The following is a 15792-nucleotide window of genomic DNA, read 5'->3' on the forward strand; positions in this document are numbered from 1 at the left end:
GGCACAGGCGAGGTAAACGCAAAGGAAAAACTCACCAAGTTGAGCCATGAACATGATCCAAGGCTGGCAGGTGACCTGGTAGACCGGGTGCAGGGTGCCCACACTTCCCTCCTCCAGCTGACACACCTGCCGCCTGAACAGCCACAAACACAACACAACAGCCGGCCGGCGTTACAGGGGCAATTAGGGAGAGAGAGAGAGTCAACAGCGTCTGCAGGGGTGACGCGGCTCTTCATCAGCACCACTGACTCAACCGTTAATTGGCCAGTTACTGAGATTTCAGCCTTTTTGCATTGACATTTTGTGTGGTTTAACTTCTGCAAGTTTTTATTTGGCTGGTCAGACACTGGAGTGGACTGGTGAAAAAGCCACGTGGGCTTGTGGAAATCTGAAATGTGGACACGTTTGGTGGCGTACTCATTTTTAAAACAGCAAAAGACAAAATGTAAACAGCAAATTCTCCAAGCTGACGGCCCTCAGATTTAGTTGTGTAATGTTTTTCTTTATAAAATATGTATGAAAAAATAAAATGCTCTGTTGTACGCTGAAAGATGCTCTGATTTAGCACAAAAAAAAAGAGATTTTAATGTGTTTAATTTTTGTTAGCGATGCGTTGTCGACAGTGTTCGGACCTCTGGGCCTGCTCCAGCTCCACCGCCATGGCTTTCTCTTGGCTCCACTGCTGCTTCACGTTCTCCGTCTTGTGTCTCCGCCGCGCCGCTCGGCCCTCCTCCCCTTTCTCCTGCACGATGTCGTCCGTCGTTTTCGGGCTCCCCAGCTCTGACGAATCTGGCTTACTCTGTGAGAATACAGCAGAGAATTCATACTTATTGCGCCGTTTTACTCTGTCAAAGCTCATTTAAAATCCATTAAAGCACTAATGCACAGCATTTCATGAATGTTAATTCTGCTGATCTGCACTGCCACTCGCTATATTGGAACTAAAAAGCATCACCATATAACTGATGCATGAGAGGTTGGCATGAAAGCAGGTAGATATTTCCATGCCACAGTAACCCATTTTAAACTACGGGAACTGAAACTGCAAAAACAAGGATCATTTACACTCGATGGACGAACATGAAGACACAAAGTTTATTAGCCACCCAGGCCAGATATGAGGACCATGTAGACTCAGCCATTAAATCATGTGCTTGGCTCACACACACAGCGGCCCTCGCTTAAATAATCTCTTAAGAAACTTTGATTATTGATGCTTTAATAAGGGAGTAAGCCGGAGCCCTTGACCAGTATGATCCTGTGTTATGGCATTAATGTGTCTGCCCAAAAGGAACTTGAGTACTTTTTTTCCAATAATGTTCCCCCTTTGAAATATTTTTTTTTTTTCAGTAAAGCACCCCTGACCGGTGCAAAAGAAAGCCTATCAGTCCAGCTCCATCTGTGTGCCAAACAACAACCTGATACTGAGGAGATTCTGCTGTTTCTGTTTTTGCTTTTCTTTCTTGTTTTTCTCTTCTCTCTCCTTGTCTTCAGCTGCATCGCTGCTGCTGCTGCTGCGTTTCAACCACTTATTTTCTCATTTTCTTGATCTCATTTTTATGATACATCTTGATTTTGATATACTTTATGCATTATCCTGCTCTAATTTAATGTAATAATTAAATTTTTATACATTTTCTCTTTCATATTAACACATGCTGTACCTGTCATAATTGTGAATTATTAGAAGTATTGTTGATAAGGATGTTTTATTTATTTTAATCCCTTTTTTTTTGAGTGGGGAGGGAAGAAGTGATGTATGATGCTGCTTGCACTGATTGCATTATATCTTTTCTTGTGGTGAAAAAATGAAAACCTCAATAAATATACCATTTAAAAATAATAACAATAATAACACACACACATTTGACACCTTCTGGAAACCTGGAGGGAAAACTGAATGTAAAACGTGGTTTATCAAAATTACATTTACATTTTTTATTTGACGTTATTATAGTATATTCCAGTGTGCCTCGAGGGTTACCTGTCTGTGAGCCGCCGCCAAACTGAATGTAAACCTGTCTGTTACCTACAGCTGAGCACACGGTTTTCTCATGAACGCCTCGGCCGTGGGGGAACTGACCAGGATCTCCCAGAAGCTGCGGCGGGTGCTCTTGCCGGTGGGCGTGGTGGACTCGGGCGTGCTGGTGCCTGTTGCCGGCGTGCTCCCCGGAGCCTGGATCAAGGTGATGGGGGAGGGGCTGCTTTTAAAGACCCGGGAGCCGCTGCGCTGCCTGGGGCTGTCTTTCCCATCCTTCACCTCAGGCAAAGGATTGAGCAGTCCTGAAGACACGGTGCAGAGGGAGGAGAGCAGCAACAGCGGCTGAATGAGGAAAACCCACACGTGGAAGCGACACTCTCCACAGACCAATTAGCTAAACAACTTCAACAAGTGCAGCCTGCGCTCGGTCCCACGTCACCCTCAGACGCACCGTACAGACTAATCATCAGTTTATCTGCCTCCCTGTTTGATCAGCTGGCTTCATCTCCTCTATGCAGAGACACAGCTAAGACAGAAAACACGGTGCAGAGAGCGCCATTTTAACAAGCAGTTTATGGGACAAATATGATGTTGTATTCTGAAACGGAAAAAACGAAAAAGCTTGGAAAGGCTAAAACTCGTTGTTTGGAGTGTCTGGAGTAAAAAATCTCTGCAAACATGATTTTGTCCTTGAGTTTTTGTTCTTTGCAAAAACAAAATCATGGGAATTATGTGAAAAATCACTGCTTAGCTGTGGGGATTTACAGTTAAAAGACTATTTCCACAATTTGACTTGTACTTGGTTGTAGTAACTGGACATCCCTCATTACTTAAGAGACATTTTCCTAGAATTACTTTTTTATGACACCATCATGCACTGTGATAATACACCAGCAGGCAGGAGTGATGTTGTGGTCCGAATCAGAATTGACACGGTCACATTCAGTGTGTTTTTTCTGCTGTTCACACCGGCATAAAAACACCTGATCCGTGTCACATTTCTGTAAAAAGGTCACTTCTGACTGTCTGTGTGAACGCAGCTTTGCAGATCACACATTTCTACTGCAGAAGTCACAAAATGAGCGAATCAGACATTAGCGGCGCTCTCACCTTTCACCTCGTCTCGTCTCTCGCACAGCGGGTTGGGCAGGACCCGCAGCTCCATGACGACGTCGCAGAGCGCGTGGCGCAGCGCCCCCCGCAGCTTGTCGCTGAGCTGCAGCGGGCTGACGTTGCCTTGCTCCCAGATGTCAAACCGAACGCGGAGTTGTGCGTCTGTCAGGGGAAGAGCAGCGCGCCTGATTAAATACCACCGTCCAGCTGAGCACTGCGGTTGCACAATTCATCACGGACAATAATACATCACGGTGTCACCGGGGCCGTCCGCAGCCCCAGTTTTTTTGGGCTGCTCGGCTTCAGTGGCAGTCCTGCAGCTCTCTCTTCTCTCTCCTCTCAAACTACGGGCTCGCCGCATCACTTTCCTGCCTCATTCACCGTGGAGCTCATGCCTTGTGTTTTCTAGGCGAGTTTACCCGCTGCTAGTCGACATCCTGCAGATCTGACAGTTGAGAAACACAACCTGACATGTTTGATGAGTACAGTCGGCAGAGAGCAGACTGTTATAAGAAAAGATCCAAATCCAATATTTGAAAAAGGAATACCTGCCCGACAAATGACTATCCAAACAATCGAATATTTGGATCACGCCCTATATTTCCTAAATTCCTAAATTGTGAATTTCCTTCGGGATGAATAAAGTATCTATCTATCTATCTATCTATCTATTTCATATTAATACAACTTACTGAAGAGTTTATTATTTCAATTCCCCTTTAAGCCTCGATGTGGTGCTTTCATTGCACGAGGGATCACAACCTTTGAATGTGCAACACGCACCGTGTGACTGAAATGAAACTTAAAATGGAGAAACAGGTGAGAAAGAAGACAAGGAATCTTAAATAGACCGTTTGAACAACAAGTGACATGGAAAAGCGATGTGGCCATGCTTCACGGAGACATATTTTGGTTTTAAACAGGCAGGTGGTGAGACACGTCGCCACATCGTCTTTAGGCCGGGAAGGTTCAAGGAAACACTAGAAACAGAAGCTGCTGCTCGTCTTGACCATAATCTCAGTTCTTGATGACAGTTATTTTAACAATGATACTCGACGTTTAAAATGCTGCACTATATTACAGTAATGAGGAAAAGCATGCTGTTGATTTTAAATGGGAGAAGTGTCTTTTTTTCGGTTTTTGATGCTCCATCTGCTGTAGTTGTCCGTGTTTTTGCTTTAGCGTCCGTTTCTCTGTGTTTGACCGCTCCTCGGCCGTGACCCTCTCCAAATGCTCAGCATCATCCGTTTCTCACTGGCTGTTGTGTCTCAAGTGGAAATATCTGGTTAATGTTCATAGCACAGCCAGTGCCAAAGTAAATAATTTTTCAGAAAACAGTAAAAAAAAGTCCTCCTTTGACACATGCCATTTAAAACACCTCCTGAATTTCAAATGTCAAACAAAAAAGTACAAGAACCACGGAGGTCTCCATCGCCCTCCTTCCCCCTCAGGTTCTGTCTTCACTCCACTTTAGTCGTCTGATGAACAATAATGAGGATATTCATGATAAGAAAATAAGCGAGAAACCCGCAAAAGCAGAGTTATTGCCATTTTACATGAACCTATGTTGCTCCTGTCACATACCAAGACCTCGCTTGCCCTCCGTTCCCAGCTGGTAAATCCACCATACATGCTGTCAGCCAATCAGATCATTTATTCAAATCTGGATGTACGGGATGTCATTTACACCCGGAACGAGACGGCATTTCTAAAACAGTCGGATTCTGCTGGCAACCTGCCTGGAAGCTTTCAGTTAAACTCCACCACACAGACAGTTTGAATATTGAGGACATCTTCACATTATCGTGTCGTTTGCACCACAAAACTGGGGAAATAAAACTGCCATTGAAGTCCATCTGTCTCCAGGTAAACCTCTAGTTAAGCCTCAACTAAATTAACTACATGCTGGGACGGGCCACTTACTGAGGGTCAGCTCTATCTTCAAACCCAGAATCAATTTATATTTCCCCAACAACTCAATAACTCGATCAATCCTATTTGCCTATTGATATGCGGAAGGAAAAACATCTATAAACACTATTATTTTGATGAGTCCCCAAAAGGAGGACTTCATGTTGATTCATGGCGCTATGATGCGAATTGACAAATGCAGCCCTTACATTGACAAAAAAAAAGACTTTAATATTATTGAGTAGTCCTCGTTAGCCAGAATGATTTACCATATTTTTAATTTGGACTTAACTTTTATTAGCTTGTCTGTTACCCACGATTTGGTGTGGTGTTTTACGATTATAATGATTTTTTAAAGCGGTGAAACTGCAATTAAATGCATCCTAGATTTTGTTTTTTTCCCTTTGGAACATAATCAAAACCCACAACTGCGTGCTCTGATTTACTGAAAGGATATGTACAATGGAAATTAATGTCACGAGCAGACAAAGCTGGGCCGTTAGTGTTTTCACTTGGCCACCAATCCTCCACAATCCTCCTTGGCTGCTGCTAATTAGTTGATGATGTGTCAGAAAATCTTCAGGATGTTACAGCTGCATTTGGCAAGTTGGTGGACTGGCAGCGAGGTGACAGGTTTGACAAATCCAAACTTAAATACACAGAAATCATGTCATTCGAGCTGTCAGGAGACAATACAGAGCACATTAGTATTTAGTGGTGGGGACAGTCTGTGGCTGGTTTAATCCAGTGGACACCAAAGACATGAGGTTGGTGGCAGTGGATTGAACAGAGGACTCGCTCGCTGCTGCTGCTTGGGACACTTTTGGACTTCGATCCGAGGTTTTGTTTCCGTTTTAAGAAGCATCCGCACCTGACACCACACTATCATTTGGGAGGACAGAGTGAATTAATTAGTGGCGTCTCAATTATTCTTTCCCCTGTTGCAGCTCTACTTTCTGGTTTAAAGTAAAATTGACCTTTGGTGTCGTGTTGTGTTGTCTAGTTCCCTGGGTGTGATCTGACTCCACATGGTGGTGAAATATATCCTCATTAGTCGCTCGGTGCTCCCCTGAGCTGTTAAGCCACAGCACTGGATTTCTGTGAGTCTAAACTCACATCCAAACTGTAGCAAAAATACTTTTTTAGCACTTTTGTCACAGAAACCAGTGGCAACAAAAAGGATTATGACCGTACATACAGTGGTGGAAAAAAGGTTTCGGACACCCTTAAAATTTTACACAATCTCACAATCTCAAATATTATCATGAAATATTTGTGGAAAAATCTTTTTTGTGTTTCAAAAGGTGTGGCTGCATTAGACAGATACAAACAAATACAAATTATATTTTTTTGTTTATTGTTTACAAGAAAAACTAACCAAACTAAATAGTTGACAGTGTAATCTTTCTCTTCAGGCGTGTTTCCTGCGTTAGGTTCCTTGTTTTAGCCATTTTTGTGTCTGAAGAACTTTCAGATGTGCTGGCTTTATATAGACACCAAGCTTGGCAACAAAAATTGTGTCTTTTAATAAAAACAGCGACCTTCATCACTGGTACCAAAATGACCCAATACTCAAAATTTCTCATGTATTTGAAGACCTAAGAGTGATTTGTTAATGCAATATTTCACAAATGCATGGGGTGTCCGAAAACTTTTTTCCACCACTGTAGCTTTATCTATTGAGCTATCTATCTACATATCTATATCTATCTATATCTATACAGTGGTCCCTCGTTTATCGCGGGAGTTACGTTCTAAAAATAACCCGCAATAGGCGAAATCTGCGAAGTAGTCAGCTTTATTTTTTACAATTATTCTAGATGTTTTAAGGCTGTAAAACCCCTCACTACACACTTTATACACTTTTCTCAGACAGGCATTAACATTTTCTCACTTTTCTCTCTTGTTTAAACTCTCAAAGTTCAAACCTTCGTAGAAAAATAAGTCCAGTATGAATGAATGCATTCTGTACTGTACAGGAGACACGGCACGGAGATTGATTGACAATGGTCTACAGTCCCTTAGCCAATCAGGACGCAGAACACAATGCGCTGTAAAAAAAAAAAAAAAAAAAAAATGCAAAATTGCACTAAAAAAATCCACGAAACAGCGAGGCCGCAAAAGGTGAACCGCGTTATAGCGAGGGACAACTGTATCTATATCTCTACAGGCCGGACTTCCTCGCTGTGGCGGTGACTGCTCGGAGTTGCGTTGAGGGCCGTACCTGAGCTGACGTTGGCATCCACCTTCACCACGGCTGTGAGCTCATTAAAGTGTTCTGGCTGCAGGGGGATGGAGCAGCTCTCTGGCCGCTGCGCTGTGCTGCAGTCCTGGGCCGGGACCTGCAGGGGGCAGCCTTGGGCGTCCACAAACGACAGGGCGATACAAGCAATACCTGAACAACACAGCGAGGGAGTTTTGTTAGAATGACCAACGGCTGTTACTGAACTGTATCAACATATTACAAAGCATTACAAAACTTATCAAATCACAGTGCTTTATCTTTAAAATGGTTGAAAATAACTTAAATAATAAAATAGCAGGCTCTTTGTAGCTACACAAATCATTGGCAGGGCACAACAGCGGCTAAATTTTCACATGGCTTTCGGGTTTTTGGGCAAATATTTGCTGTTCAGCTGATAAAGTCAAAACCCTCTGAGGTCTGACACGGTTTCTATGGCCTTTTGCTTCTTGTTCTGAGGCAGCAGCACAAATCTAAACTAACAAAGCAAAACACAGCAGTGACACAACTGATGAGTGGGTCTTAGTATCCGTCTTCTCATCTCATAAAGGCCGGGCACAGAGGCATTCTTCACCATGTGATGCCCGAGTTAAACACTACAGCTCGAGCTTATGAGTTCGGTTCGACATGGCACCGGCTATTATTGCACATCATTAGTAAGCAGCAGCATGCATGGAGAAGGATTGATGGGTAGCTCTAACTAGCAGGATACGCAAGAGACACAGATGCATTATAGAAATTCCCTGGTATAAATCAGTCCCGCCCTCGCGCACAGACCTAGCCTGCTGCGGTCCCACAGAGCCACAAGGCAGCCGTGTCATTCTCCCACTCTGACACCCCTTCACTCGGTATAATGCATTCTTCTCCCGAATGTGGGTTACTATGTGCTTGTACATGTGATGGTTCAACACTCAGGCCCAGATCCACGCAGGGAGTGTGCGCTGCAACCAAAATGACAAAAGAACGCCATGCAATTGGCTGACAGTGATGGTATTAAAATAAATAAATAAATAAAATAAAATAAAATAAAAAATCTTCTTTGCACCTGTCATGGTCATGCATATGCAAATTATATCTGAAAACCATAATAACTACACAGTATTGTTGAATTAAATTAAATAAACAAAATATATTGGTGGTATAGTATATTTTTAGTATAAGTATTTTTTTTAAAAAGCTTGATCTTGATGATTTTGGGATTATATTGAACATTGGCCCTGCTAAAGCCTTTGTACTACGAGTCTGATATTTCTTCTCAAATGAAAACGCTCTGATTAAAAAGGGGCTTTAGGGTCATTCACACTTTCAGAAGGTGACAAAGAAAACTATGGGCTTGCACAGTGCATTGCAACTACATTTGCAAAAACGCGTCGTGAGTAAGGTAAAAGCTCTGCTCTTAGCTCAAGCAAGATGCAAGAGGAAAAAAAACGTGCAAATTTCCTTCCTAATGTAATCTGTGTGAATCTCAGCTCAGCGTGGATACTGTGCTCTGGGCTTGGTGCCTTCCCGGACGTGGTCTCCGTCTGATGAGTGATTCCCTCTCTAAACAGATTTGTTCAGAGAGCATGACACAATTGAGCGAGCTCCATGCATCCCATGCTGCCTTTGTAACTGGTGGCTCATGATGGCTGATCATGTCAGCTGGGGCAATGAGGCTGATGACTGCTGAGGCACGGGGGTCGTCAATTACATTTGTCCAAGGGCCAGAATTTTTATAAGCAGACACGATGGGGGGCAGGTTTTCAACTAAATTTATAATTAATTTAAGCCTAATTAGCCTATTATTGTTTTGTAGTTTCTTTTTTTTTTTTTTCATAAAATGAGGGTTATTTTGATTAGCCTATATCAGTGTGAACAGACTCACTCAGAGTTCACTGAGGACTGATGGTCCAACTCTTTAACTCTAAAACGTAATTGCAGAATGCTGATTGGCAGGAAATATTACTCAGCCTTAACTGGTTTTGACGCCATTATGCAGCGTCCTGATTGGTGGGAAATACTGTCTCAGATACAGCACAAGCCCCGTTCTATTAGTAAAATACAGGAATTAGTTTCAGTGTCGCCTGTCCTGGCCAATCAGGCGCAGCTCTGTGAGTGAGGTCGGCAACTCGCAGGTAACTAATAAACTGAGAGCTGGTTCTGTAATGTATTTAAATGCTGTATCACATCCTTAATGACCAAAATGAAAAAAAGGAAGTGCTGTTGAAGTCCTCCAACATCAGGAGACAGGCAGCTAGTCTGTATGTATGTAAATGACTTGATATTTTCATACTACTACAGCAAATTAAAAAAAAAAGACAATCAAAAATAAAATAAAAAAGAAATAATAATAAATAAACAACTAAAAGCATGATCTGCATTCTTACTGCAAGCCTGTAAGAATAAACTGATTTAAACACATTTTATATGGAGCAGCAAATATTTATCTCTACCTAGGAATATGGAAAACATGTTTGAGGTAATTACATACAAGGCTAATCTATTTCAACATGCACTGAGACCTTAATTATAATGGATGGCGTTTTATGTAGCTAGCCGTAATGTCTAATCAAACATGTTGAATCATAAGTAAATATCCCTACCTAATGAGATGTCATCTAATTAGTAGGGCTCAGCTATCGCATTAATTTAAATATTTTCATCTGATTTAAAATATGTGCCATTTGCTGAATGTATGCTCACTGACACAAGCGCCAACTCAGGAAAACATCATAACTCATACGGTACGACAGCCCAGGTAACAAAAACACCACACTTCATGCACCTTAGAAGTCCATGCTGGAGCTAAGGGCAACTCAAGAGATACAATCCAGTTTTTTGGTTTTTTTTGTTTTTGTTTTTTTCAATGCTGAAGAAGACTGAACTGAGCAAAAAATACAACACTGCAAAGAAATGCCATGAAAATAAAGGAAAAAAAAAAAAGTCAAGAGCAGAGCACACAGCATGGGCTTCAGTCAACACGATGGCTGTGCAGGCTTGAAGAAGGGGACAGAAAAGGGACATGATACAGATGGTGGTACCTTTGAACTGGGAGGGTGGGAGGAGTTGCTGAACCAGCTCCAACATGGTACCTGGGCCAACATTAGAGACACCCATGAGACAGAATTAGGGATGCACACCAAGACCAATTTTTTTTCACTTTAAATCCAATTTTACAGCGTTAAACTTCGAGTTACGTCCTAGGCCCGAGTACCGACCCGATCCATTACTGTCACTGAAGCCATTAGTCTGCAGTCGCTGAGCAAAAAAAAAAAAAAAAAAAAAAAAAAAAAAAACACTGAGATGTGATCCATTACTCTTCGTTGCAGAGTATCTTTGTGAGAAACTTGCTTTCGGACACATTGCACATGGCCCCTGCGATCAGATTAAACAGACAACACTCTGCTTCAGCATTACATCATCCCAAAATCCCATTCCAATATCAGCAGCAAGGCAACAAAGCATGGGGTGGATGGGCCACCACTTGCATGTTGTGCCTCCCACTAACAGAATGGTGACATCTTGTGGTCTTAACACTGCTCACCTTCTGCTTACTTCACCGGCCCATATGCTTCAACAACTGTCAGCCCACAGGTCCTACTGTATGTGGAGTAGCTGTGTAACCAGCAGACTGTGAGGTGCGAACACGATCTGCCGTCAGTCCTCATTTCAGTCTAGCCAATCATGCCATCACACATAATCGCTTGTTTACAATCTATCCCCTCCTGACTCTGTCAAAGTCTGCTCTTTCCAAAAAGGGGAAAACATCCCCGTCGCTGTGAGATCATCCGCTGAGATGGGTGTCTTGAGATTCACCAGGCAGCTTTTCAGTTCATTAGAAAACGTTTCCTTAATTGACTGGCAGGATGTGGCGGTGCGATCGGCACGTTCTCGTTTGCCAAAAGACTGCTTAAACTGTCTGACACTGACATAATTATTTTACACGCCAGGCAGGGATCACGTAGTATCAAATAATTCGAGCACCTTGTTGTGCCACTCCGAAAATTAATGAGATGGAGTCAGAGCTTTCCTTCGGGGCAATTAAAAAGTAGTTAAACTGCAAGTCAGACGAAAACATGAGCAGGGGAACAAAGCTGTCCACGCCACCACTGGTGTTTACAATTTGAAAGGCACAAACAGGTCATTTTGAAAGGGAGACTAGAGGGTGGGGATCCCGAGAGAGCACCCAATATTATGATCTCATTACCGCAATTGCACCATGTAACAGCAATCCAATAGTGCCGCAATTTCAAAGTGCTGCCTACTGCTATTGGAGTGAGCGGTATAATTCAACTTATTATATCTTTCCTCCGTGTGACTGCAATAAAAACTGGAAGAATACTCCTTTAGGCGATAAAATTTCAAAATCAATTAAAATAATGACTGAAAATGCTCACATCCTGTTAGACCTTCAACCATTTGTTGAAGGACTGTATTATTTTTCCGGGAGAATTATTTGATTGAACTTTGTGACTTGGTGTGTCATTCATTGTGTTAAACTTTATTCATCCAGGGAAGGTTTACTGCGCGTACGTGCTCTTTTTTTCTGCAACATCCTTGACATGCATAGTTAAGTCCACACTTGGGAGCTGCCCAGTAACAACCACAGTCCTCCATTATTTGCCAGCGAGCAGCTTCACTTGAGCAACTGGGTGATTTTTGATGGTAGCTGTTGAGGGAAGGGAGAGTGTTATTCATTCACTTTCCCCCACATATAGTTTAAAATTCACAGATTTGAGCCAGGCAACTTTCAGTCCCAGAACCTGCTTTTGTAATTTCTGGGCCTCTAACAGACTCCCTCCACTAAGAGAGATAAGAGGGAACATTGGGGGGGAAAAAAGAGCCACTGCTGGTGCTAGTGACATTTAGTCCTCTGAAAATCTCCATTAATGTCCAGATTGGAGAATAATAATAATATTATTAAAAAAAACAAAAAAAAAAAAAAACGATTTAATTAAACATGGCATTAACTTTGCTAAAGCAGTCTTACATGAAAATACAGAGCTGACACCAGTTCCATTCAAGCTTAAATTGGAACCTTGGCTTTGGTGTCAGATCCAACAATCCAGCATCCAGGGCCCTAACACATATTCTTCAAATCAGAAAAACACAACAAAACAAAACAACAAAAAAAAAAACTTGTGTTATTTGTGTAGCTGTCAACAACCTACATATAATGAACACGCTATAGCTGATAAGCTTTCGTACAACAGGCTAATCATCTCCAGCAGGAGGGCAAATCAGGATGGCAGTGTGTATGCAAAAGCACGTCTGAAAATTACACGGGTGTGAGTGGAAGAAAGAGACCTGTATAATTATCCAATGGAGAAATGGACAACTGGTTATTAGCTGATACACATGCACAGGGTTTGGTGAGAGACGCTGCGAGTGTACGGCAGAGTGAGGAAAAAGAAAGCCACCTCAGGAAAATAATTGTGCTGGTGCTCAAAGAAATTAGGACTGTGTCACTACACAACAAGGGAAATTAGCGTAGTATTTTTTAGCTATGGCATGCAGGCGGTGGATAATTTGTTCTGCATTTAATGTGGGAGTTATAAATAGGAAAAGGGTCTGTCAGCATATCCCGTGCTATCACTCCCACCAAGTCAGCAGCTTAACAATAACACAAGGAAGAGCTGAAGAAAAAAAAAAACAACAACACACACACACACCACTGAACTAAAACCTTATTTGTGCATGGTAAACAGGAAACAGCTTTCTAATTATAGAGGAACACACTCTTGCTGTGAATTCAATTGTGAATTCGAGGAGGATGTTGTGTAGGTGAACGAGCTTAAAGGTGCAGTGATGGGAAGAAAGACTGAAGAAAAGTGAGAAAGAGGGCACAGCTGGGTGAGATAAAGGAGCAGCAATGTGATTAAAGAGACTACCGACTGCAGGCTAACCCAAAGTCTCTGATTTTCCCATGAGTTTGACTAAAATGTTGAACTTCCATGACCTGTATATGGTGAAGTTAACACTCCTTCCTTTGAGTAAAATTTTAAACCAACTTCAGATTCAGAAGTCTGATTAAAGCTTATTATTCTGATTTATTGTGTGTGGAAAGTGAACATAACATGAAACACATTGTAAAATAAGAAAAATATATATACATACACATATATCATGTATGGTGAGTGACAAGTTACTGACTTTTTAAACTGAGGCTGGCCAAATTTCAGGATATTGCACACCTTATCCCTGTCCGGAATAGGCTTTTCAAAATTCCATGACTTTCCAGAAATTTAATGACCGCTGGTAAATCTGTGAGTATTGTGCCGGTTGCTGGTTCAACACATGCTGCTGAAGAGCCACTGAGCAAGGTCAACTAACCCGCATGTACACATGATATGCGAAGGTTTCAGAAAGTCTTTTAACGCTCTTTTCTGCTACAACAGTTCCAAACCTTTTGGTGTTTCTTTGGCACTAAAAAAACAGGGTTTTTTTTCCATATTCCTATGGTATTTCCATTTGCAACGGGTCCAGTTCCAGTTGCACCTGTTTTTTCGGTCACTGCTCGACATGTGGGACTCACAGGAGCCAACAGGACCCTGGGGGGTGGCACCACTGCACTGTTTATCACTAACTCCTGCGTCACTGAAGTGGCTGACAGTGAGAACAAGTAGCTGTCACCATTTTGCCATCATTTGTTTTTGACACTAAAATCACTGATAAATCTTTGGTTTTGTGCTCAGATATCGTTTCACACACAGCAAAACAGATATTCTCTTCTGTGTTCCAACGCGCCCCAACACCAACCTCATCCATCTGAAAATACTACAATACAACACAGCAGGCAGTTTTGCCTGTAATGTCTCATTTCGGCTGAATCTGTCTTTGTAAATATATCATACATGTATTATGCACATGTGAGCGCCCACAGGAAGAATATTTCACAGCGCGGTCTGCCATGCCTTATTTTGTCATTTGTTCATGTTTCCGATGAGCTCCATAAGGTTTTTGACCATACTCCTCCCAGTGAGCAGGCGGCTGGGGGGCGTCTCAGTCTCACTCAGGGCAGATGAACGGTGACAGACACTCCATTGAATTCCCAAGTGCTGCGGCTGAAAGTAAGTGGATGCTCCCTTGTTGTATGATGCTTTCTATAATGGGTTATCTGATTGCATTAAGGAGGAGCTGGCGGCACGGGAACTCCCAGTGGGTCTGGACGCCCCAGTGGCTCTCGCCGTTCGCATAGATGGATGTCTCCATGAACAGCAGAAGGAGAGGGCATGCTCCACACACACCCGTGTCCTGTGTCCACCCTCCTCTCCAGAGCAAACTCCCAGTGACCCAGTGGACGCCCCAGAGCCCATGCAGCTAGGCCAGGATTGGCTCCTACCCGAAGAACGACAGCACCGCCTGTGGGAGAACTGCTGCTTGTACTGTGGACAGAGCAGCCATTTTGTTTCCTCTTGCCCAGTAAAAAAAAAAAAAAGAGGGCTCACCAGTAATCCATAGAGCCCTTTACGGAGAAGACATGAAGGAACTTACAGCTGCCTGTTGCATCTGTGCTCAACAGAAGAATGACCGACACGTTCCCTTTGGTCTCCCTACCAGCCTCGATGTTCCCTGGATTTCGTCACTGGGCATCGTCACTCTGATGGTGCCACAGTCATCCTCACTGCTGTAGACTGTTTTTCCAAATCTGCCCTTTTCATCCCCTTACTCAATCTACCTACTGCCAAAGAAACAGCTGCAATTAAGCTCCATCATGTCTTTCTCTCTCTTTCTCTAATTCACAACCACCAAGTCCACCGGTCAAACCCAGATTCTGAGACTGTGCTACGTTGCCTCTCAACACGCAGCCCTTCCTCCTGGTCCAAACATCTCATCATGGTAGAGTAAGTGCATAAGACACTCCTCAGCTCAGCCGCAGGTCTCTCCCTGTTCCACTGTTCGTTGGGCTACCAACCTCAGCAGCAGGAGACCAGTGTCCCATCAGTCTATGTTCCTACGTTCCAATGGCCGGCATAGCAACCAACAGACACCGTCGCCCTGCACCCCACTACACCCTAACCCCAGGTTTATGGAACCGTTCATCAAAGATCCACCCTACATGCCCCATCTCTCAGCTCGAGCCTGTTAAAGACAGCCCACTTCCAGTTCACGACCTCTGGACTGTTTTATGGTTTCTGGATTCGTATCGCCTGCCTGTTTTCTGATTTGTATGCCGGCTGGACTGATTACCTGGTTTGAGCCCTCGCCTGTCATTTTTTGCCTCAACTCTAAGCAAACTACTGTTCCTTGGACTGCCTTGTATTTGTTGTATTTGTTTGTTCCCAGTGGGTTCATGCCTATCTCCAGCTGTTACAAATGAGGCTTGGTGGCATGAAAGGCATGCTGAGCAGGAGGGAATATGATTACCTTTTCCTCCCGTCCCCTGGCCCCCAGGTTTATTGTAGAGGTAGATATCACCGTCAGGCAAGTCACTGCTTAGATGGAAGTAGTGCTGCAGAGAGAAAAGGGAGAACAAATCAGCCCCAGGAAACTAAAACCATACAAGTCAGCACTTATTTCATACATCACAATGAGACTTGTCAAAGTGAGTTTAGTCTCTGCCACA

General features: G+C 43.0%; 1 protein-coding gene across 2 annotated transcripts in view; it reads right to left on the reverse strand.

The window, feature by feature from the left end:
- The window catches only part of szt2 (SZT2 subunit of KICSTOR complex), a 156002-nt gene that overhangs the window by 68021 nt on the left and 72189 nt on the right, over nt 1-15792 (reverse strand). For both annotated transcript variants that reach the window (XM_030048953.1, XM_030048952.1), the window contains exons 50-55: nt 15594-15678; nt 7230-7400; nt 3092-3256; nt 2084-2283; nt 633-799; nt 36-133 (exon numbers count right to left, since the gene is read on the reverse strand). In XM_030048953.1, the coding sequence (XP_029904813.1) occupies nt 36-133; nt 633-799; nt 2084-2283; nt 3092-3256; nt 7230-7400; nt 15594-15678 (886 nt within the window). The remainder of the gene's footprint in view (nt 1-35; nt 134-632; nt 800-2083; nt 2284-3091; nt 3257-7229; nt 7401-15593; nt 15679-15792) is intronic.

This window comes from Myripristis murdjan, chromosome 4 (assembly GCF_902150065.1).
Source record: "Myripristis murdjan chromosome 4, fMyrMur1.1, whole genome shotgun sequence".
Classification (NCBI taxonomy): Eukaryota; Metazoa; Chordata; class Actinopteri; order Holocentriformes; family Holocentridae; genus Myripristis; species Myripristis murdjan.